Source organism: Callospermophilus lateralis, chromosome 11, assembly GCF_048772815.1.
Source record: "Callospermophilus lateralis isolate mCalLat2 chromosome 11, mCalLat2.hap1, whole genome shotgun sequence".
Lineage (NCBI taxonomy): Eukaryota > Metazoa > Chordata > Mammalia > Rodentia > Sciuridae > Callospermophilus > Callospermophilus lateralis.
Genome location: NC_135315.1, coordinates 41212882 through 41234778, shown reverse-complemented (window position 1 = coordinate 41234778; position 21897 = coordinate 41212882). Strand labels below are relative to the sequence as shown.

At 52.0% G+C, this 21897-nt stretch overlaps 1 protein-coding gene across 1 annotated transcript in view; it reads left to right on the top strand.

Annotated features, from left to right (window-relative positions):
- The window catches only part of Nos2 (nitric oxide synthase 2), a 37486-nt gene extending 17262 nt beyond the window's left edge, over window positions 1–20224 (top strand). The window contains exons 10-26 of the mRNA XM_076869118.1: window positions 5–106; window positions 3855–4049; window positions 4976–5058; window positions 5435–5579; window positions 5669–5773; window positions 7302–7351; window positions 7720–7894; window positions 8714–8846; window positions 10432–10510; window positions 11454–11635; window positions 12610–12773; window positions 13629–13836; window positions 15199–15286; window positions 15687–15808; window positions 17098–17246; window positions 18091–18285; window positions 19704–20224. Coding sequence (XP_076725233.1) covers window positions 5–106; window positions 3855–4049; window positions 4976–5058; window positions 5435–5579; window positions 5669–5773; window positions 7302–7351; window positions 7720–7894; window positions 8714–8846; window positions 10432–10510; window positions 11454–11635; window positions 12610–12773; window positions 13629–13836; window positions 15199–15286; window positions 15687–15808; window positions 17098–17246; window positions 18091–18285; window positions 19704–19799 — 2271 coding nt within the window. The 3' untranslated portion in view covers window positions 19800–20224. The remainder of the gene's footprint in view (window positions 1–4; window positions 107–3854; window positions 4050–4975; window positions 5059–5434; window positions 5580–5668; window positions 5774–7301; window positions 7352–7719; window positions 7895–8713; window positions 8847–10431; window positions 10511–11453; window positions 11636–12609; window positions 12774–13628; window positions 13837–15198; window positions 15287–15686; window positions 15809–17097; window positions 17247–18090; window positions 18286–19703) is intronic.
- Window positions 20225–21897: the final 1673 nt, after the last annotated feature.

Genomic DNA, 21897 nt, shown 5'->3' with positions numbered 1-21897 from the left:
GTAGGAAGTGGGGAGAAGGATGGGCCTGGAGACGCACATGCTGGCCTCCCTCTGGAAAGACCGGGCTGTCACGGAGATCAACGTTGCTGTGCTCCATAGCTTCCAGGTACGTCAGGTGACGTGGGTCTACCGATGCTTTGGTGACAAGATGACCTGGCTCAGTGCTGGACATTCCCCCTGGCAGCATCGTTCATTTGTGCCTGCATCAAACAAATATTGCACATCAACATGTGCCAGGCACCGGCTAGGCCCTGGCACATAGCAGGCCGCTCACTGTGCCCTCTCGCTCGCTCTCTCGGTCTAGCACCGGGCAACTCCTTGCCTCCAAAGACTGGTCAGTCCCTGCGCATGCGCACTGATCCCTGTGCGCTTTCAATTGCTCAAGGCCTTTACTCCCTCAAATTCCCCTCCCCTCTGTTTGTATCATCAGTGTCTCCTTCTCTGCTGGAACATTCCAGTCGGTGTGCAGGCAGGCTATCCTAGGTCCCATCTGCAGGTAACAAATGGAGGTAACCTCAGGTTCCCTCCAGCTACATTTTTTTTTTTTTGCTTATCTTTACAGCAAAACTATTCAATGAACTCACTCATTTTACTTCCTCCTCCTGCAGTCATTCCAGTAGTCCTTCCGGTCTGGCTTTTATCTCCCACTCCTCCTCAGTGATGCTGAAATTCTTGCCAGGTTTTCAAACTCACCAAGAGAATTTCCCCCTCAGGGCCTCTGCCTTTAACTTTCACTCTGTGTAAAACTTTCTTCCCACCAATCATGCCTTGGCCAGCTCCTTCCCTTCTAGAAGTTCTCAGCTGTCACCTCCTTAAAGAAGCCCTCCCCAAGTCCTCCACGTGAATCAACGTCCTCACCCACCTCTGTCTTGTCTCTCTCTGTTACTCCTTTAGTTCTGCCTTGTTTTTCTTCATAGTCTGTGGCACTGTGTTGGACATCTACTTCTGTCTTTCTTCATTGTTTTGTTTCTTTCACTAGAATCTAATCTCCCTGGGGAGCCACAGGACAGGACCTTGTCCCTTGTGCTCACTACTGTACCTCTAGTCAGAATGTTGAACACAAGGCAAATGCTAAAAATATTTATACTGGGTGAATGAATGAATGTGAGTCCCATGCACAAGAGCAGGGGTTTCAACGTCCATCTCTGCCCACACACAGCAGGCTGGTTCCCACGCAGGGCCAGGTCAGTCCATCTGCTGCTCTTGTTCACATTGTTCCTAGGCTTCAGGCCCAGGATGTGTGAAGCTGGAGCCATCTCTACCAAGCTGACAGATGCCCTAGAGTCTAAGCCACTGGCAAAATTTTATGGAGCATTTTCCATGTACCAGTGCTAGGCTGGGCCACGAACATAAGTAGTAAACAAAATATATATGATCACACACGGTTCCCCAGGGCTGGGTCACTCCACAGGCAGATCCAGACTGTGCGTGATGGAGTCGGGGGTTCTGAGCTGAGAGGAACAGGAAGAGAGCCCCTGGAGCTGGCCTGGATCAGGAAGGGCTGGCCTTGGACCACACATCCTGGCTCCAGGGGACTCCCAGCATCAGCCCTGCCGCTGGCAGGATGCGGATATGTCCCAGAAAATCTGCAGAGGCCTCTGCCGTCTCCTGACCATGGCTGACCACGCCCCTCCAGGGCTTGAGAGTCTCCAGAACTTCCTTGTCACCGTCCTTCAGGATGACCTTCCAAAGATGTGGCCTAATTTCCTTCCCTGAAAGATGGGGATCATAGCAGGCCCTCCCTCCCTAGATTATTTTGAGAATTAAATGACAGCTCTTGCAACACCTTTAGCTGCACTGCCTGGCCCACAGGGGACCCTCAGCACGTTTGTTTTACTGTTGTTGTTTATTATTGTTTTTTTGTTTTTTCAAAAAGAGAGAGAGAGAGAATTTTTTAATATTTATTTTTTAGTTTTCAGCGGACACAACATCTTTGTTTGTATGTGGTGCTGAGGATCGAACCCAGGCCGCATGGACGCCAGACGAGAACGCTACCGCTTGAGTCACACCCCCAGCCCCAAAGAAATTAGCCCTTTTTTTGTGTGTGTGTGTGCTGGGGATTGAACCCAGGGCCTTGTGCATGCAAGATGCAAGGCAAGCACCCTACCAACTGAGCTATATCCCCAGCCCTATTATTGTTATCATAGCTATGATTATTGGCTCCTGTAATGATCACTGGCCTGGCACTGAGGAGTCACCATGTATGTATACAGACAGTCCCCAACTTAGGATGGTTCGACTTAGCAATTGTTTAACTTTACAGAGGGGTGAAAGTGATGTGGATTCAGAAACTGAACTTGGAATTCTGAAGTTTGATCTTTCCTGGGCTGGTGATGGGGAACAGGATACTCCTGTGGTACTGGGCAGCAGCAGCATCCCTCTGCTCCCAGTCAGCCATGTCAGCATCGGGCTCACCAGCTGACCCTCTGTAATGTGCTGTGTGGCAATGCCACAATGTTCAGGAGGTTGGGGGTATTGAATGCATATTTGACTTTCAAACTCTGCTGAGTTTATCAAGATTTAAGCCCATAGTAAGGGGAAAAGCATCTATATATGAAATTTTAAAAGATGTGGCTGGATGTACAGGGCCCTGCATCAGCTGGCTGTTCCCATCCTTCCCATCCTTGACTCATAGCATCTTCTTCCCAGGAATGTCCCCCCGACCCCTGCATGCTGGGACACCTTGTACCCATCTCTTAAGACTTGGCCTCTTTCAGAAACTGTACCTGAAGCCCCTCTCGACTCTCCTGAGCCTCTGTTCTCCCCAAGCCTCTGATCTCCCCTCCATCATAGCTCCCAGACTTCCTTCTGCTTCCCCTGGTTAGACCACAGCCTACCACAGAGAAAGGGACTGTCATTCCTCCTATTGTGCCAGGGCCTCACGCAGTACCTGGCAGATGGGAATAATAATAGTAGTTAACATCTACTGAGAACTTTGATGCTTCGTTTCTACTAACTTATTGCACCCTTTCAACAACCTCATTATGTAGAACTGTCAACCCCAGCTTAATGAAGAGACTGAAGTTTAGCAAGGTTAAGGAACTCGTATGTCAAGGTCACCCGGCCTGTGAAAGGTTGGAGTTTGGACTACGATGTTAAACACGTGTCTCTTGACTGAATGGTTTGCCCTAGACGTAGGGGTGGTGCTGCTCTTAATGGGTCATTCCAGGTTGTCTCAGATCCTGTGGCCTCTAATTTTAGGACATGGGTGGTTCGTATTCCTTGTAATCCTTCTCCCGTGCTTCAGGCCTCTCCACTGAGATGTCTTGTTCCTTTTTGGCTGAGAGGGCATAGATGACAGAGGTGGTATTTCTTTATCTGCAAATAAATTGTTATCGCTATGATAACAATAATGAATAACAACAGCAAAACGAACATGCTGAGGGTCCCCTGTGGCCAGGCAGGGCAGCTAAACGTGTTGCAAGAGCTGTCATTTAATTCTCAAAATAATCTAGGGAGGGAGGGCCTGCTATGATCCCCATCTTTCAGGGAAGGAAATTAGGCCACATCTTTGGAAGGTTATCTGAGTCCTCTACAAGACATTTGCCGGGAGGGTGGGGAGACCTATGGGCATGAGAAGCTGGATGCTTCCTCCCCAGGATCATGGGGGGCCACCGTGTCATCTGTGGACCGACAGTGCTTAGATGATGTTGAGGCCCCTTCAGAGGCTCGGGGAGGGCTCCCACGTGGTCATTTATTTCCACCAGGTGAGCAGAAAGGCCAGGAGGCATGGCTGTCCCGTTTGACAGATGGCAAGGCTTTCCCGCGCTCCCTGGGAATTGTCCCTGTTGCCACCTGTCTGCTCTCCAGTCTCCTCACCCCTTATCTCAACTTCCCTCCTGTTTCTGATTTAGAAGCGGAACGTGACCATCATGGACCATCACTCGGCCGCGGAGTCCTTCATGAAGCACATGCAGAATGAGTACCGGGCCCGCGGGGGCTGCCCTGCAGACTGGATTTGGCTGGTCCCTCCAATTTCTGGGAGCATCACCCCTGTGTTTCACCAGGAAATGTTGAACTATGTCCTGTCCCCATTCTACTACTATCAGGTGAGGGAGGGGCTCCTGTCCTCTTCCTCTTGGAACACAGGTGTGGAGACTGTATGTGTGCCATGGGTGAGAGGCAGAGACTTATTATTTTTTTAAAAAGACTTGATACATTTAATTTTTTATATCTGTGTGTGTGTGTGTGTGTGTGTGTGTGTGTGGTTTTTTTTTGTTGTTGTTTGTTTGTTTGTTTTTTGTGGTGCTGTGGTTTGAACCCAGGGCCTCAGGCAAACACTCTACCACTGAGCCACATCCTCAGCCCCAGGGACATGTTTTTAATGCTTCTCAAGTCCCAACCTAGGACACAGAACATCTCCTGTCCATGTCTACAGAGATAAAGGAAATTCCTTTCATTGTGCTTTCTGTGTTCTGTCGCCATGCCCGGCTCAAGCCTCTCTGGCGTCTATTTGATAGACCTACTTCTTTGGGGAGTCTGGAAAACTGTCACCTAGCATCATGGGGAGGTCAGACTGAGACTGCTGGTTCTGCCATTTTCTACCTATGTGCCGGCCTTTCTGGGCCCTGATTTTCCCATGAGAGGAGGATGTGCTTGAGGGTCATATGAACTGGCCTCTTTAAGAGTGTGGCCTGGTGCCCAGGCCAGAATGCAGTCAGTAACTGCTCGCTATGGAAATGAGTACACGTTTTATCAAAAAAGGATTCGCGTGCTGGGGATATAGCTCAGTTGGCTGATTGCCTGCTTTGCATGCACAAGGCCCTGGGTTCAATCTTCAGCACCACACACAAATATTCAATTTTGGGAGAAACTGCCTCACTTTCAAAGTCAGGCAGCTGTGTACCCTGGTCTGCCCAGGACTACTGAGGCCCATCAAGCTCCTCCTCAACCTCTCGAAGGCAACCTGGTTCAGACTATAAGTTATGAACCGAGCAGGACCCTGGCCTACACTCACATCTCCCTTCTCTTGCAGGTGGAGCCCTGGAAGACCCACGTCTGGCAGGATGAGAAGCAGAGACCCAAGAGAAGAGAGATCCGATTCAAAGTCTTGGGGAAGTGAGTGGGAGCGGCCATCATCGTCAGTCTCTGCATTGTCCCTTCCATCTAGTCAGCTTTTGCCCCCAGGCCTTGAAGAGCAGGGCACACATAGACAGAATGTTCTTTGTGCAGTTTGGTTCCCAGAGATCTGGGCAGTAATTCTGAGGGTCACTGGATGCTGGTGTCCCAGCTTTTCTCTCCTCCCTTCCCCAAAGGGGCCGAGTAGAAGGTGAGGGGAGATAAGGGCCACTAGTCAGGGTGGACGGCTGGTGAGAAATGAAGGTTGCTTCTCCCTCCACCTGTCCACTTGGAACACTGTCCCCTTCCCATCCTAACTCTCACTTCCTTCTGGAAGAGGACTCAGTACACAGCATCTGTCTGTCTGTCCCCACAGAGCTGTGCTCTTTGCCTCTATGCTGATTCGCAAGACCATGTCATCCCGAGTCAGAGTCACGATCCTCTTTGCAACTGAGACAGGAAAATCAGAAGCGCTGGCCCAGGACTTGGGGACCTTGTTCAGCTGTGCCTTCAACCCCAAGGTACCAGATCAGTTGGACAGGGGTCTGGGGAAAGGGTGGAGGGCCCAGCCTGGGAGCTGAAGGCTAATGTCCTCCTGGGTGCCGTGCAGGTCCTCTGCATGGATGAGTACAGCCTGAGCGACATGGAGCAGGAGCGGCTACTGCTGGTAGTGACCAGCACATTTGGGAATGGAGATGCCCCTGGCAACGGACAGGTGGGTGGCCCAAGGTCCTGATCACCGAGGGGTGAGTGGAGCCCAGGAGAACCAAAGAAAGGTCCAAAGGGATCGGCATACCACAAAGAGGGTGGTTGGGCTGGGCATGGTGGTGCACGCCCACAATCCCAGCGCCTTGGGAGGCTGAGACAGGAGGATCGTGAGTTTAAAGCCAGCCTCAGCAAAAGCGAGGCACTGAACAACTCAGTGAGACTCTGTCTCTAACTAAAATTCAAAGTAGGGCTGGGGATGTGGCTCAGTGAGCTGGTGCCCCTGAGTTCAATCCCTGGAACCCCCCCCCAAAAAAAAGAGGGTGGTTGGGAGTGAAACCCCAAGTCACCCAGGGTCCTTCATGGGCCACCTTTCCTCTGACACACTTAATAAATTTCTGTGAATTGACCTACACATTTTCTAACTGAAAAACTCATGTTTAAAGGAAACTTGTATCACTCTCACAAAGGGAAAGCCAGCAAAAAGTAAATTCAGTGAAATCCAAAGATATTGATTTTTAGTTAATGCTATTGACCAACCCAGGTCTGCTCCCCCCCTTTTTTTTTTTTTTTTTTTAAGAGCAATAGGCAAGTATTCAAGAGGTTACAGCTCTATAGCCCCAACTAGAGACTCCTGGTGCACAGAAGGATGAAAAATAAATTGAGAAGAGAATAATTAAAAAATGAAATACACAAAAGGGAATAATTTCCATGATTTGGCATTGTTTATGCTGGATCACACAGCACGTAAAATTGTTTTGGGTTCCTGGGAAATCAGGGTTATTTTAGAGAATATGTGGCCAATTGTTTTTGCTCCTACCTGGTTCCAAAGAAGAAGGAAGGCTCATGTCCTTTAGGAGACCCTCTGTGGATGCCCCACTATATGGCAGGTCCTGCTTTTCTGGAGCTGGATGCATTGGGGTCGGGTTGTTCTAGATCCTCCACTGAGGGGCAGTGCCCACGTGAGCTGCTACGGTTGACTGGGTCTCCAAGATAAGCTGCACTTGTCCACCGAACCCTGGCCAGGTGGCCCTACATCTAAACCAAACTCCACTGTGGACCTGGATCCTTCTGCTAGATGTGGCCAGATTTTTGACTTGTTTTGTTGGGTACCAGGGATTGAACCCAGAGGCACTTAACCACTGAGCCACATCCCCAGCCCTTTTTTGTGTTTATATATATATTGAGTTGCAGGTAGATTCAATACTTTTATTTTATTTATTTATATGTGATGCTGAGGATCTATCCCAGTGCTCACGTGTGCTAGGTGAATGCTCTACCGCTGAGACACAACACCATCCCTTTTATGTTTTATTTTGAGACACGGTCTCCATAAGTTGCTTAGGGCCTTGCTGAATTGCTGAGGCTGGTTTTGAACTTGTGCTCCTCCAGCCTCAGCCTCTGGAGTTGCTGGGATTACAGGTGTGCCCAGCCCAGCTAGATATGGCCAGTTTTTAAATGGGCCACCGGGAGAAAAAGAAAAAGTTGTGCTTGTGTGATTCCTGGCCTGCGAACTCTGTGGTTGTCTCCCTTTCTAGACTCTGAAGAAATCCCTCTTCATGCTGAAGAAGCTCACCAACACCTTCAGGTCAGGCTCTTCCCCACTCCTTTTTTGGCTGAGCCCAACCTCTGGGCCCAGAGTCTGGGATCTGGGGATGAAACTGGATGTGCATAAGTGGGTCTTCCTGGAATTGTCCAGCACAGGGACAGCCCCAATCTGAAGTTTATCCTTTGAGTGTGTTGCGGATCCAGCAGGGGAAACCACTTCCTCTCCCGGGTCTGCTAGCTAAGCGTGCATTGGTCATGGCAGTTGGTGGTGAGGGCCAGAGGCTAAAGAGGACCAGAGTGGGCATGGCCCAGCTGGCATGGGAGAGTGCGAGGCTGGGTCTGCAGGACATTGGCGAGGGGTGCTGCTTGCATGTGACCTGAGCCTCTGTGTGTGTCCTCCTGGGGCAGGTATGCCGTGTTCGGTCTTGGCTCCAGCATGTACCCACAGTTCTGTGCGTTTGCTCATGGCATCGACCAAAAGTTGTCCCACCTGGGAGCCTCTCAGCTCACCCCAATGGGGGAAGGTGACGAGCTCAGCGGGCAGGAGGATGCATTCCGTAGCTGGGCCGTGCACACCTTCAAGGTCAGTACCCAGCCAGAGCTGCCCCACGATGGGGTGTCTTCACACCCAGGACATGTGTACAGCCATCCTGGGTGGTGTGAGCTCTGCCCCACCCTGTGGGTAGGCCCCAGGTGTGGGCCAGGGAACTCAGGTCAAGGCTGTGATCCTCACTCCTCCCAGAAGAGTTCTTATTTTTTAAACCATTTTTTAGTTGTAGATAGACACAATACCTTTATTTTATTTATTTATTTTTAAAAAATATGGTATTGAGGATTGAACCCAGTACCTCACACGTGCTAGGCATGCACTTTACCACTGAGCCACAACCCTGGCCTTCTAGGTCACCTCTTAACAACCACATCTTGTTTGGGACTCCTAGCCACAGAGAGCTGGGGACAGAGGGCACATGGTTGAGCTCTTCGGATCTGGCTCAGTATCTCCATAGATCTTTATTATGGGGATTGCTTGTGGGTATAGGGGGCTTATCACTGAAGGGAAGAGTTTTGCTCAGTAAAGGTGCTCAGGAGCCGTGGCTTGAGCTGGGGGCACTTAGTTTCAAAGCCCAGGCCTCCTTCATGTGATTCACATAAAGTATTCAAACCTCCCTCACCCTGTTGGCAAGACGATGTCACTATTAATATTTCTGATATTAGTGGTAACTACTGTGTGCAAAGCCCAGGCACCTCTTTGAGTCCCTCTAGTGACCCTATAGATTCATGTGCTTAGAAATTCTATGAAGCACTCAGCTTGCTGCTGGGTCCAGGGTGAGGGCCTATAATCTGATAGCCCCACTGGTGATGAGGAGGATGATGATTGACACCAGTCTGCATTGCCTTCCAGGCTGCCTGCGACACGTTTGACATTCGAGGCAAGCACAATATTCAGATCCCCAAGCTCTACACAGGCAACATGACCTGGGAGCCTCACCACCACAGGCTTGTGCAGGACTCACAGCCTTTGGACCTCAACAAAGGTACCTGACTCTCTGCACCACACGAGGCCTGTTTAGCCTCCTGCCTGGGTTGGGTGTCTGGGCCTTGAGCCCGCAACCAGGTCCCTCTGAATGGAGACAGCAGCTGAGGCTGCCAGGCATCTACCTCAATGAATCCAAGAGCCTAGTACCCAACCAGACCCCAGGCTCCAAAGAGAGCTGTTGAAGATGCTCTGGGAGGGAGGGTGGGCCCGCTTCAGGGGTGGGCTGACTGTGCTGGGGTTTTGTTGCTGATACCATGGACAGTGATCTAAGAGACCCTGACACTCAACCTGTGAGAAAGGGACAGAATAATTGAAGTTCAAGGAGGTGGAGCAAGTGGTAGCGTGGCCAGGTTAGGAGCTGAGCCCAGCTTTACCAACGGTGACAGCGTGAGACAACTCCAGGCTGTGGTCAGGCTCTGCTCCCTCTAGGTGCTGTGCCTGCTCCCTGAGAACAGAGATCCTGCAGGCTTCTGCATGTTCAGAGCATCCCCAGCCTCAGCTCAGCCCTCCTGTGAATCCCAAGCCAGGGAGTTGCCCTGGGACATCATGCATATTGGGTTCTAAATTAAATTTCCCAATAGTTAGCAGCAGCACATCCACCATCTGTCAGCTGAGGAGTCTTTATATGTAGAAACGGGGGGAAAACAGAAGGAAAAAAAATATCCCAATAGCTACCACTATGTATTAGTCAGCTTTTTGTCAGATACAGTTTGGATCTGGAAGGTTACCCCCGCCCATTCATGTGTTAGGCAGTATTCAGAGGTGAAAAAACTAGATTGTGGGGGCTGTAATCCCATCTGTAGATTAATCCACTTGATGGATTAATAATTTGAATGAACTTCTGGGTGGTAACTATAGGCAGGTGAGGTGTGATTGGAGGAAGTAAGCCCCCAGAGGTGTGGCCTTGGGGACTCTACATGTCCCTGACCCCTTCCTTCCTCTTTCCCTCTGTTTCTTGGCCGCCCTGAGCTTAACAGCTTTCCTCCATTCCATCATCCCGCCATGATGTTCTGCTTCCCCTCAGGCCCAGAGCAGTGGAGTTGGCTGGCCATGGACTGAGACCTGAAACCATGAGCCCAACCTCTGAATGGTTCTTTTCAGATATTTTGGTCCCAGCAACCAAAAGCTGACAAACACATACCTGACAAAATCAACTTAGAGGAGGAAGGACTTATTTTGGCTCGTGGTTTCAGAGGTGTCAGTCCACGGTCGGCTGACTCCATGGCGAAGGAAAGCTGCTCCGCTCATGGCAGCCAGAAAGCGGAGAGAAAGAGGAAGGGGTCAGGGTCAAGATGTAGTCCCCAAGGGCATGCCCCTAGTGATCTCTTTCCTTCAACCAGTCCCCACCTCCTACAATTCCCAGCAATGACTTCAAATTATGTATCCACTGGCCAGAGCCCCCATGATCCAATCCCTTCCCCAAAGCCCCACCTCTGAGTATCTCCGCATTGGGGATATGTCTTCAACACAGGGACTGTTCATGTCCAACCCATAACAGGCAGCGGGCAAGAATATTTGACTCAGACATGGGGCTTCCCTCACCATTGCTCAAGAGCCCACTTTTCCTATCTGTGTCTCCGCAGCCCTCAGCCACATGCACGCCAAGAAGGTGTTCACCATGAGGCTCAAATCTCAGCAGAATCTACAGAGTCCCAAATCCAGGTGAGGTATCGTGCAGGGCTCTTGGATGATGTTCCAAGAAGATTCTGTTTTGATAAATGAAAGACCGGAGCAAGTCAGTCCTTGAAGGGAAAGGAGAGACGCATCCCCTGTCACTAGAAGTGACGCCACCATAGCTGGGCCATGGTGGTGCATGCCTGTAATCTCAGCAGCTCTGAAGTCTGAGGCAGGAGGATTGCAAGTTCAAAGCCAGCCTCAGCAACCTAGCAAGACCCTGTCTCAAAATAAAACATAAAAGGGTCAGGATGTGACTCAGTAGTTAAGGACCCTTAGGTTCAATCCCCAGTACCCGCCCCCCACAAAAAAATATCACCAAGAGGATCAATTGGTCTACTAACCTGTGGCCACCTGTGTGTCTTTTCAGCCAGTTGTCCAGCTTGAGAACAAAGCTCCTGCTTTGCTTTCTCTCCTTCCTCACTAGACTCTTTCATGAAAAGAGAGGCCCAGGGACACAAGTCATTGGGGTCTTAAGAGCTGCCATGAAGTTTTGGCAGGGAGGAAATGTCCTAGCCAGGAAGCTGAGCACTGGGGATTATCTGTGGGTTTTATTTCTCTGTACTGTCCTCTCCGGAGTTCATTAGGGATACTGGACTTTTTTCTAGTAAGGACAGGATTTTGCGCTGGGGAGAGGGAAGCATTTCCTCCAGTAGCCAGAGATCTCCACGCAGGAGGCTCTCTTTCGGCAGAGCCTCCAGCTAGACCTCGGGGGCTTGGCGGGCTGCCCAGGCAGGGTGGGGGTGGCCTTCTCCCAAGGGAAAATTGTGGGATGCTGAGTCTTCCCGCCCAAAGCTATGCCTGGTCCCCAACTCAGGCTCAAGGAACCAGGCAGGAAAATGACAGGAGGGCACATTTTCTGGGGAAACTGGCCCGCCTTCCAGGTGACCAGGAGGAAATCCTGGCAGTCACCAGGTCCTTCCTTCCACAGCCGCACCACCCTCCTGGTGGAGCTCTCCTGCGAGGACTGCACAGACCTGAGCTACCTGCCCGGAGAGCACCTCGGGGTTTTCCCAAGCAACCAGCTGGCCCTGGTCCAAGGCATCTTGGAGCGAGTAGTGGACAGCCCCGCAGCCCAGCAGACTGTGCGCCTGGAGGCCCTGGATGACAGCGGTGAGCCCTTGGCTGAGAGCCCCTCTCCAGCCAGCCCGGGGCCGGGCCCCTATCTACCCCAGGCCAGCTACCCCAGCCCCGGCCCGTAGGAATAGCTCCCTGGCCTTAGTGTCCTCAGGGTCACTGATACCACCAAACAACATACCCTCTAAGCACAGAGGCCAACATAGGAAAGTGGGGGTCAGAGAAGCAAAGCTGGGCCTCGTCTCTCCCTGTCCAGGAGAAAGGGGGAGAGCCAGAGAAGCCCCTGTGGTTCATCAGACTTCTGGCCCAGATGAAATAATAATAATAATTATAATCTTTACCAACATTTATTGAGTACCTGTGTACAGGGCTCTGTATCAACTGTTTTACACACCTGATTTTATTCAATGTTCGTAGAAGCTCAGTAAGATAGGTTTTGTCATCATATCCATTTCTCAGGGAAGGAACCCAAAGCCCTATGGTTCAGTCATTCAGACAGGAAACAGGGAGCCAGAGTTTGAACCCAGGTCTGCTGGCCCCAGGATCCATGCTGTGACTAACCTGCACACTGCCCCTTGGGATTCCTTCACCCTTGCCATCTCACTTTGGGCTAATCTTCTGCTCAGCCAGCACCTCTTGGTATAACACCCAAGGGCATGGTGGTCATGAGTTTTTCTCTAAATGAACAAGAGGCCTCTGGGCTATATGTCAGTCTCCTGTGGAATTTAGCCAGTGGGAGACTGTAGTTCACCGTGGATATCTTGCTAATGTACAGGTGTAGGCCAGAGAAAGACGTGGTTAGTTCATCAGGATCATATCACCTTGGGTGCTTCTTGAAGGACTGTTAGTCCCCCGAGAGTCGGCCTTTCCTGGCAGCCCTATCTCTGGGTACCACCTTCTTTTCTCCCCATGCAGCTGGAGCATAGAGTGTGTCTTCCCAGAGTCCCATCACCTTCCAGGAAACCCAGGTGGGGCATTTCCCTCTCCTCATGCCTTCCTTCCCTCTGCAGGCAGCTACTGGATCAGGGACAAGAGGCTGCCCCCCTGCTCGCTCAGCCAGGCCCTCACCTACTTCCTGGACATCACCACACCCCCAACCCCTCTGCAGCTCCAAAAACTGGCCAGGCTGGCCACAGAGGAGTCTGAGAGACAGAGGCTGGAGACCCTGTGCCAGGTAAATGTCGGGGTTGGTGAGTGAGGCAGGGGAAGTTCTCAGAGTGGGTCTTTAACCTCCAAGAGGATCTCCCCAGATTCCCAAGGCGAGACTTGTCAAGGGCTAGTGGGAAGCCAGACATTGTCTGCCATCCCTGTCGTAGGACACAGTTGTGTGGAATAAACTGAATTTTTCTCAGTGCCAGCAGGATGTAGCCAAAGTGCACTTCCTTGGGAATGAGCTAGAAAGGGGATCCACCATGTCTTGCTTGTCCTTGTCCTCTCAAAACATGTCACTTAGAAGCATGAGAGGAGGGGTGGTGTGGACGAATGGATAAGTGATGCAGCGACAGAGAGCGGAATTAGCACCTTAATGAGAGCATGCATTAACTCACCTGCAGCTTCTGGGCCCAAGTCTTTGCTAAGAGTCACCAGACATCATTATCATCATCCTCACTGTGGCTAATCATCTTTATCCCAACCCTCCCACTACTGTGCTTTCCAGCTGTGCTGTACTGACTTGACACATGCCATCTCCTTTAATTCTCACAATGTCCCCACGTGGGCAGTGGCACTGTCCTTGCTTCACAAAGGTTAAGTAAGGGGGATGGTTCTATAGCTTGGAAGGGTGTCTGACCAAGATTCAAACCCAGATCTAACTGATTCGAAAGCCTTGACCTGATTTAGATCGAAATGGAGTGGAGCTGCCCACAGCAGAGTTCTGGGCACACAGTTAGACAAATGCTACTCCAGGTCGGGAGCGCTTCCTCTGCAGGTTGGGAGTCTCAGCACCCTGGACAGCGCACGCTGCGGGATTGAACGGTGAATGCGGGGCGGGGCAGGCACCCTGAGTCCTCACCCTGCCCTTGACTCTCAGCCCTCAGAATACAACAAGTGGAAGTCCACCAACAGCCCCACGTTCCTGGAGGTGCTGGAGGAGTTCCCATCGCTGCGGGTACCGGCTGCCTTCCTGCTCTCCCAGCTCCCTCTTCTGAAACCGCGCTACTACTCCATCAGCTCCTCCCGGGACCACACACCCACAGAGGTCCACCTCACCGTGGCCGTGGTCACTTACCGCACCCAAGGTGAAGGGCGCAGCTCTCCTGCTTCTGGGGCAGCTTTTCAACATCTGGGAGTTTTGGTCTCATTAAACAGAATGGTAACCCCGCCCCCTCCCAGAGTTGTCAATCATACTCTAGGTGTGCGGAAGAGATCACCACAGAGCAGGCGCTAAGCTCACTGCTTTGAATCACTAGGGTCAGTAGCCAGGTGAGAGAGGTACTGTGCATTCCACAGAGAAGCTGAGCCGTTGTTCCAAGTCACACTAGTTGTAAGTGGACAGCTGAGATTCAAACTCGGTTTAATTGCTGAATCCTTGTTCTTCATCACTGCACCGTCCTACTGTGGGACAATTTAATGAGTTCACATGGGGAGACCATCCAGCACTCAAGGGGAGCCCAGTGATTCTTAGTCCCCCGAGAGTCAGCCTGAGCACAGGGTGGTTCTGACTTGGTTGGTCACTCATTCATTCCATTCATTCAGGGATGGCTTATGTCACACTTCTCTGCTGGGCACCATGATGTGTGTGGAAATGCAGCAGGCATAGCTCCTGCTCTCATGGAGTATCTAGAGAGCCAAAGAAGAGACAGGCATGGAAATAATGAGAGATTATAATTATGTAGCCAAGAAGGAACGTGTAGGGGACCATGATGGAGCTCATGGAGAGGCCCAATCCCTTGTGTGGTCTTGGCTCTTTCCCTGGACACACTTGGTCCCCTTCCCTGGCCCCTGTCACTCAGCATTATCTGTGGTGGCAAGCTGGGATCCGGCCATACCTAGGAGCCCTCCATCCTCTGTGAAGAATAGTCACACATCTTCTAAGAACTCACAGAGGCTGTGACAGTCTGGTAGAGAGCTCCCCATGGACCAGGTCTCAGTCCTAGGGCCAGAAGGCCAGGAGGGACTACAAGGAAAGACAGTGACATCAGAACAGGCGAGGTGAGCGGGAGGCCTCCCCACACAGGCTATACCTGCAAGGGCTACCCTCATGAGGACACACCCAGCAGTGGCCATCTCCAAGCTGATTGGGGACTGCGGGGGTGGGGGGGTCCCTGGAGAAACTCTTGGAAGAAGCAATAGAGTAAGAATCAGGGACCCAGAGTCATCCATCATCTGAGAAACCTGTCAAACCACTTTCCCTCTCTGAGACTCAGTTTCTGAGAGGTAAAAGGGGCACCTTGCCTGCCAAGTCCTTGGCAGCCTTTCCCAGCTCTGGATGTGTAGAGGGTGGACCCCAGAACTAGAGACACACAGCCCCTCATTCAGCCCTTAGAGCATCTGAGTGGGCAGGCCAGCCCAAGGGGGTGCGTCAGTGTGGGAGGAGAAGCTGACAGGGTCGCCTGCGGGCTGGAGGAGGAACGTTGGTCAGGTCTGTGTTCTCATTGCAGGTGGCCAGGGTCCACTGCACCACGGCGTCTGCAGCACATGGCTCAGCAGCCTGATGCCCCAGGACCCAGTGCCCTGCTTTGTGCGAAGGTAAACAACCTCCCATCCCTGTGGGACCACTGACCTCTGGGTGTCCTGGGATGAGAGAGAGAGAGAGATCGGGGGTTAGGTGCCCTTCTGGGCCACTTGGTCCAGTACTGAGAAAATACTGAGGTCACACTGGGCCTCTCCATTTTATCCCCTGGCTGAGTCTCTAGCAGGTGCGCAGAGTACAGTGGGGTCAGGTCTTTTCAGAAGGCTCCTGGGTGGGGAGATGATGTGCCTGGACAGGGCAAGGGAGGTGGCCGGCAGGAAGTCGACCTGGAGCTCGTTCTCCTCCATCCCCAACACCACCTCCTGGCCACACGCCCAGCATCCCAGCCCCTGTCCTGCACCTGCACCAGCCCAGGATGTCTGAGGATGTGGCCTCTCTTCTTCTGTCTCCCTTCAGTGCCAGCAGTTTCCAGCTGCCCGAGGACCCCTCCCATCCCTGCATCCTCATTGGGCCCGGCACAGGCATCGCGCCCTTCCGCAGTTTCTGGCAGCAGCGGCTCCATGACACTGAGCACAAAGGTACAGCCCATGGTGAGGCCTAGCCAATGCTCATGATCCCGATTTGATCATTATTCACTGTATGCAAGTGTCAGAGTATCACACCGTGCTCCATGGATTGGATGATAATCATGTATACTTTAAAAGAAAAAACACACACAAAACAAAAAAGAATAATGTATTGGCTTAGGATTGGTATTGAATGTGTGATTTTTTTTTGGGGGGGGGCAGTACCAGAAACTGAATGAATCCAGAGGCACTCAACCACTGAGCCATATTCCCAGCCCTTTTTACATTTTATTTTGAGACAGGATTTCACTAAGTTGCTAAGGCTGGCTTTGAACTTGTGATCCTCCTGCCTAAGCCTCCCAAGCCACTGGGATGATAGGTGTGCATTATTGCACCCAGTGATCTTGAAAACTGCCATCATTATCTTCTTTTTTTTCTCTCTTTTGGCACTGGGTATTAAACTCAGGGGCACTCTACCACTGAGCCACATCTCCAGCCCTATTTTGTATTTTATTTAGAGACAGGGTCTCACTGAGTTGCTTAGCACCTTGTAGTTGCTTAGGTTATCTTTGAATTTGTGATCCTCCTGCCTCAGGCTCCAGAGCCACTGGTATTACAGGTGCATACACTGCACCCAGCACTTCATTATCTTCTGATTTGCGTACCTTGTACTGAAAAAAAATTTTTTTTTTAAATAAAATAGAAAGCCGGGCACAGTAGCTCACACCTGTAATCCAAGCTACTTGGGAGACTCAGGCAAGAGGATTACAAGTTTGAGGCCAGCCTCTGCAACTTAGCAAGATTCTGTCTGAAAATAAAAAATAAAAAGGACTGGGGATATACTCAATGGTAAACCGCCCCAGGGTTCAATCCCCAGTACTGAAAAACAAATAAATAAAATAGGACCCTAAAGAGGTACAGCTTGAAGGTTCCTGGGTGGGGTACAGCATTAGGTGGCCACCACCTGCCTAGAAGAACTCTGCCACCACCCCACAGATGTTTCCTGGACCCTGTCCAGAGGAAGACTTTCCTCCAGACTTTGCCTTGGCCTGTGCATTATTTCTCTGGGAATAATGGGAGAAATCCCCACTTTTGACCTGTGGTGAGCTGGACGGACTCCTGTGCCTGCACTTCAGTTGTGTGCCCAGTTATGTCCTGGGCCTCTGTTTCCTGGTTTCCTCATCTGTAAAATGGAGATTATACCAGACAGGACACTTAAAGAGATTTCTGGTTGGTCACTTTGAGCTGTGATCTGCCCTCTGGTGGCCGTGCTGGTAACTGCAGCCTGCTGGGTCTTGCAGGGGTCCAGAGAGGCCACATGACCCTGGTGTTTGGGTGCCGCCACCCAGACGAGGACCACCTGTATCGGGAGGAGATGCTGGAGATGGCCCGGAAGGGGGTGCTGCATGAGGTGCACACAGCCTATTCTCGGCTGCCCGGCAAGCCCAAGGTAAGTGCGGCGGGGAGCGGCCACCAGGCAAACACCCCTGGCCCCCTGAGCCTCCATCTCCTCAGCTGGAAAGTGGAGACATACACACCCATCAGGGTGACACTGTGGAGAGCACTGTGCCCTGTAGTCCAGGAGAAGAGACAAGCCCAGAGAGGTTTAGGATCAACTCAGGGTGACACTATGGGTCAATCCCCAGAGCCCAGCCTGCTGAGGACCCCCAGCAGCCCCCTGGGACACGTGGCTGCCCAGGGAGAGGAGGTCCAGGCTGGTTTACACTCCAGCTGACAATGTTAGAGACAGCTACTGCTCCCACCCTGGGCCTCAGCTGGGCTCTGGTACCCCCAGGGACACTGGGCCCCAGGGGCCTGGGGAGTTTGGACAAACTTTTGGCTCAGCAGTCATGAACTTGTTCCTGAAGACTCCTCTTGGGCCCCATTCTGGGCCCACTGGACATCTGGTGTGGAACAAGAACAGAGTCCCCCGTTGTCTCCTGAACCCTCTGTGTGACTGGGAAGCCTGGAAACCTGCACCCCAGCTTCGAATCAGTGAACTTGGGGGTTGGGAGGCTGCACTTTTGGGGGCATAGGCAGGCAGGCCTCAGAACCCTGGGCAGGGGGTTGACTTGATTGATGCCTCTTTGAAGTGTGATGAATTTGGAGAAAGTCTGGGGCCCCTCCTTCTGGCCTGGGCTGAGCTAGGTGTCAGTGTACCTTCTCATACTGAGCCACGGTCAGTGGCTTACTCCCCTGACATCCCTATCTCCCCTAACGGGGGACAGCAGGCTTGACCCCCAGCCTCTCTCCCAGGGGCTAGGGACTAGACCCACTGTATCCTCTGATTTCAGGTCTATGTTCAAGACATTCTGCGGCAGCAGCTGGCTGGCGAGGTCCTCCGCGTGCTGCATGAAGCCCCGGGCCACCTCTATGTCTGTGGGGATGTGCGCATGGCCCGAGATGTGGCCCACACCCTGAAGCAGCTGGTGGCCGCCAAGCTGAGCTTAAGTGAAGAGCAGGTTGAGGATTATTTCTTCCAGCTCAAGGTACGGGGAGTTGATGTGTGGGTCGGTGGTGTAGTCAAGGGTCCAGGCTGCAGGAGCTAGGACCAGGGCGACAGGACCAGGAGAATCCCAGGACACTCCTGGGCCCCAAAGGAACCCCAGAGCAGTCCAGATGGGCTTTTGGAAAGCCTGACTCTGCCCCCTGGTGTGGTTGCCTGTCAGCTTTAAGAAGGCAGGTCCACGTGTTCTGTCTTTCCATGTGTGCAATGGGAGCAGGAGGACCTCTCTGGCTTCTCTCCAGGCCCCTTTCAGAGAGCAGCTGTGTAGCCAGAGCAGAGTAACAAACACCGGGTAGGAAACTTGTCCCCTTTGGCAGCCTCCTATGCAGGAAGCACCTGTTATTTACACCCAGGATGCTGTCTGCTTGCCCTCAGCCCCCCGTGGTAACAGCCACAGTGTTCATCAGGGGCCCACCTGGGGCCAGGTGCTTATGGAGGAGTCCCATGAGGCATTTCCTTCTATGGGCTTCATGAGGGAGGCACATTTACACCCCCATTTTACAGAGGGAGGGAGCCCCCAGGGTCCACGACAGTGAAGCTGAAAGCCTAGCACTCTGTCTCTGGCCCCAAAAGCCTGTGCTCACCACTTCCATACTCTTCCTAAGACACGTTCTTATTGTTCATCATGTTTGAGCACCTACTATGGGACAGGGATAGAGCAGTAAATAGAACAAGCAAATCCTTGCCTGGATGGAACATTCTAGAAGGGTTGATACAACAGAACATGCATAACGGATGCTGCATCAGGGAGGCTGCTGAGGGAGATTTAGGGGACTATTGTTTTAAACAAGATGCCACTGGAAGGTGGCCGTTGAGGAAATACCTGAAGCAGGTGAGGAGGAAGCCTTGTGGGTAATGAGGGAGACGGCAACTCTAGGCTGCCCTTTAGGGAACAGCACGCATGGAGGCCCTGGGGTGCGTATGTGTGTCAAGAACAGCAAGACCCCACAGATGTCTCCCAAAAGCTGTTCAGAGTTGGTAGATTCCAAGGTCAGATAGTTTAGAACGTGTGCTCGGTTAAACAAAGGCGAACACATTGGTGTACCATCAGATGTATCATGACAGTTTAAGACCAGGGTGGAGGAGGGGAGAGAAAGTGCACGGTAATTCCCACCCAGACTTACCTCAGACTTCTGCCACTTTCTGGGGCATCTCGTGAGACGAGCACTAGGCAGGAAGTAGGAATGCCGTCCACCTGCAGAGCTCTAGGAGACGTTGAGGGGATTCACACCAGAGCAGGCGCTAACGGGGCTTGGGGCATAAACCAGATCCAAGCGCACTCTCCACACCACAGGGCTCCTGCGGGGCCTGTTCCGTGTCATAGAGGAGCCAGGGCTTGGTGAGTAGGGCAGGGAGGCTGGGCCAGCAGGGCTAACCTCGTGGCCCCTGTTTCTCTTCAAGAGCCAGAAGCGCTATCATGAAGATGTCTTTGGTGCTGTGTTTCCCTACGAGGTGAAAAAGGACAGGGCCGCGGGACAGCCCAACACAGGCCTCTGACGGCCACTGGAGCAGTGAAAGCTGCCGGCATGGAATTTAATGACGGAGTCGACTCTCAAGCTGAGGACAAGGTCCTGGGGAGTTGGAAAACAGCAATCTCTCCAAGCCCTTCTTAGGTCCACCATCCTTCTACTTGACCTACTACCAAGTAGCATCCTGGGCTGGTTGGAGCCAGCACTCTCTCTGAGCCCACCCTTCCTTGGGCAATGGAGTGTGGGGGGGCCTCGCTGGCCCCTTGGAGGTTCAGTCTGTGAGCCAGGCCTGGCAAGAGGGTGAGGAAAAGGGGAAACCTTATTCTGGTTGCAGCACTGTAAGTGGCCACCAGGAGGCGCTATCACAACACTCTGTATTTAGCTGCCTTGTGTACAGTTATTTATGTCTCCGTATTTAAAAAAAAAAAAACAACCCCCAACCCCACTCGCCACAGCCCCTTGGACCTTTCCTCTGTGATTCCTTAATATAATATTTATATTAAATGCGTTCTATTTTAACCAACCTGTATATGTATGTGTGTGTTTGGAGGGGGGGTTGTTTTGTAAGGAAAGCAGATCTAAGTCCTATGGAGAAGGACTGATGTGTCCCACACAGGGACAAAGATCCCCACCTGTGGTGGGGATGCGGGGCACAGGCAAGGGGCTGGAGCTGTATTTCACCCAGAAAGCATCTTATGAAAGGTGTGGTGAGCAGCGGGATTATGCACAGAGTGCCAAGATTTTAGCAAGGGCCTGGACCCTCGCCCTGTCTTAGGAAGGGGTTTGTTCTGTAGCCACCTGTTTGGCCACTTGTGATTTAGCACATGGGGAAAGCAGGTGAGGTTTCCTGGTTGTGGAAGACTTTGTGGAGGGTAAGGGCATGCATTACCCTTGCCCCCCTGGGAGACTGTGGTCCTTTCTTGATTTGAAGCCAGCCAGGGAACTGCTTCTTTTGGGGTAGGGATTGAACCCAGGGGTGCTTAACCCCTGAGCCACATCCCCAGACCTGGTATTTGTTTTCTTTTTCTTTTGAGACAGGGTCTCACTAAATTGCAGAGGCTGACTTTGAACTTGCACTCCTCCTTCCTCAGCCTCTTGACCAGGGGAGCTTCTTAAGCGACAGAGCTGTATCTCCTTCTGGTCAGAGCCACAAAAAGGTCTCAGTTGGGGACAAGTGGTGGTCTAGAGAAATCCTGCTCTCAGCTTCAGTTTGGGCCTTGCTTCATGGGCTCCCTCACCTGCTCTCCCCTCCTCTCTTGCCACTTCTGGTAGCAGCTACTCTCATGGAGGTGGGGGATGGGGGAAAGGGGCTTCCCAAAGTCTAGTTGCCCAGAGTCCAGTGGCCTAGACCAAAGGCTTCTCACAAATTAATGAACACTCGAGTCACCCGGGATTTGTTAACATGCAGACCTGATACAGTAGGTCTGGGTGGGGCCCGAGGTGTTTTTTTTGAGGGGGATACCAGGTATTGAACCCAGGGCACTTAACTACTGAGCCACATCTTCATCCCTTTTTTTGTATTTTATGTAGAGATAGGGCCTTGCTAAGTTGCTGAGACTGGCTTTGAACTCAAAATCCTCATGCCTCAGGCTCCTAAACTGCGGGGATTACAAGCATGCACCACTGCACCAGGCCAAGGTGCTGCATTTCTAATCAGCTCCCAGGTCATGTCCGCACCACTGGTCTGAACACTCTTTGAGCCCCACCATGGCTCCTGGGGCTGGGTTCTGACGGAGTGTGCAGAGTAAAATGGCATCACCTGGACATACAGCTGGGCTCCCTTCTGCTGCCCAGCGGCCAGCAGATCCCCAGACATTGAACCATTTCCCTCTTGCACATCATGACTGGGTCAGCTTTGGAATCAGCTTCTTGTTCCACCTGCCTCCTCCTCCCACTTGGGCACAAGGTTCTGATGAGGCTCTGCCAGGGCCCCCACAGGCTCTGTCCCAGCCCTTCTTCCATCTCAGAAGCATGGAGCTGTTTTCCAGGTTCACCCAGAGACCCCTGCAGAAGAATTCCATGTCCTCCTGCTTTCCCCAGCTCTCTCCTGGGGTTTGCAGGGGACTCACTGTGAGTAGGTGTGGACGTCAGGATCCCCCTTCCCAAAGGGAGCCCACGCTGTCTCT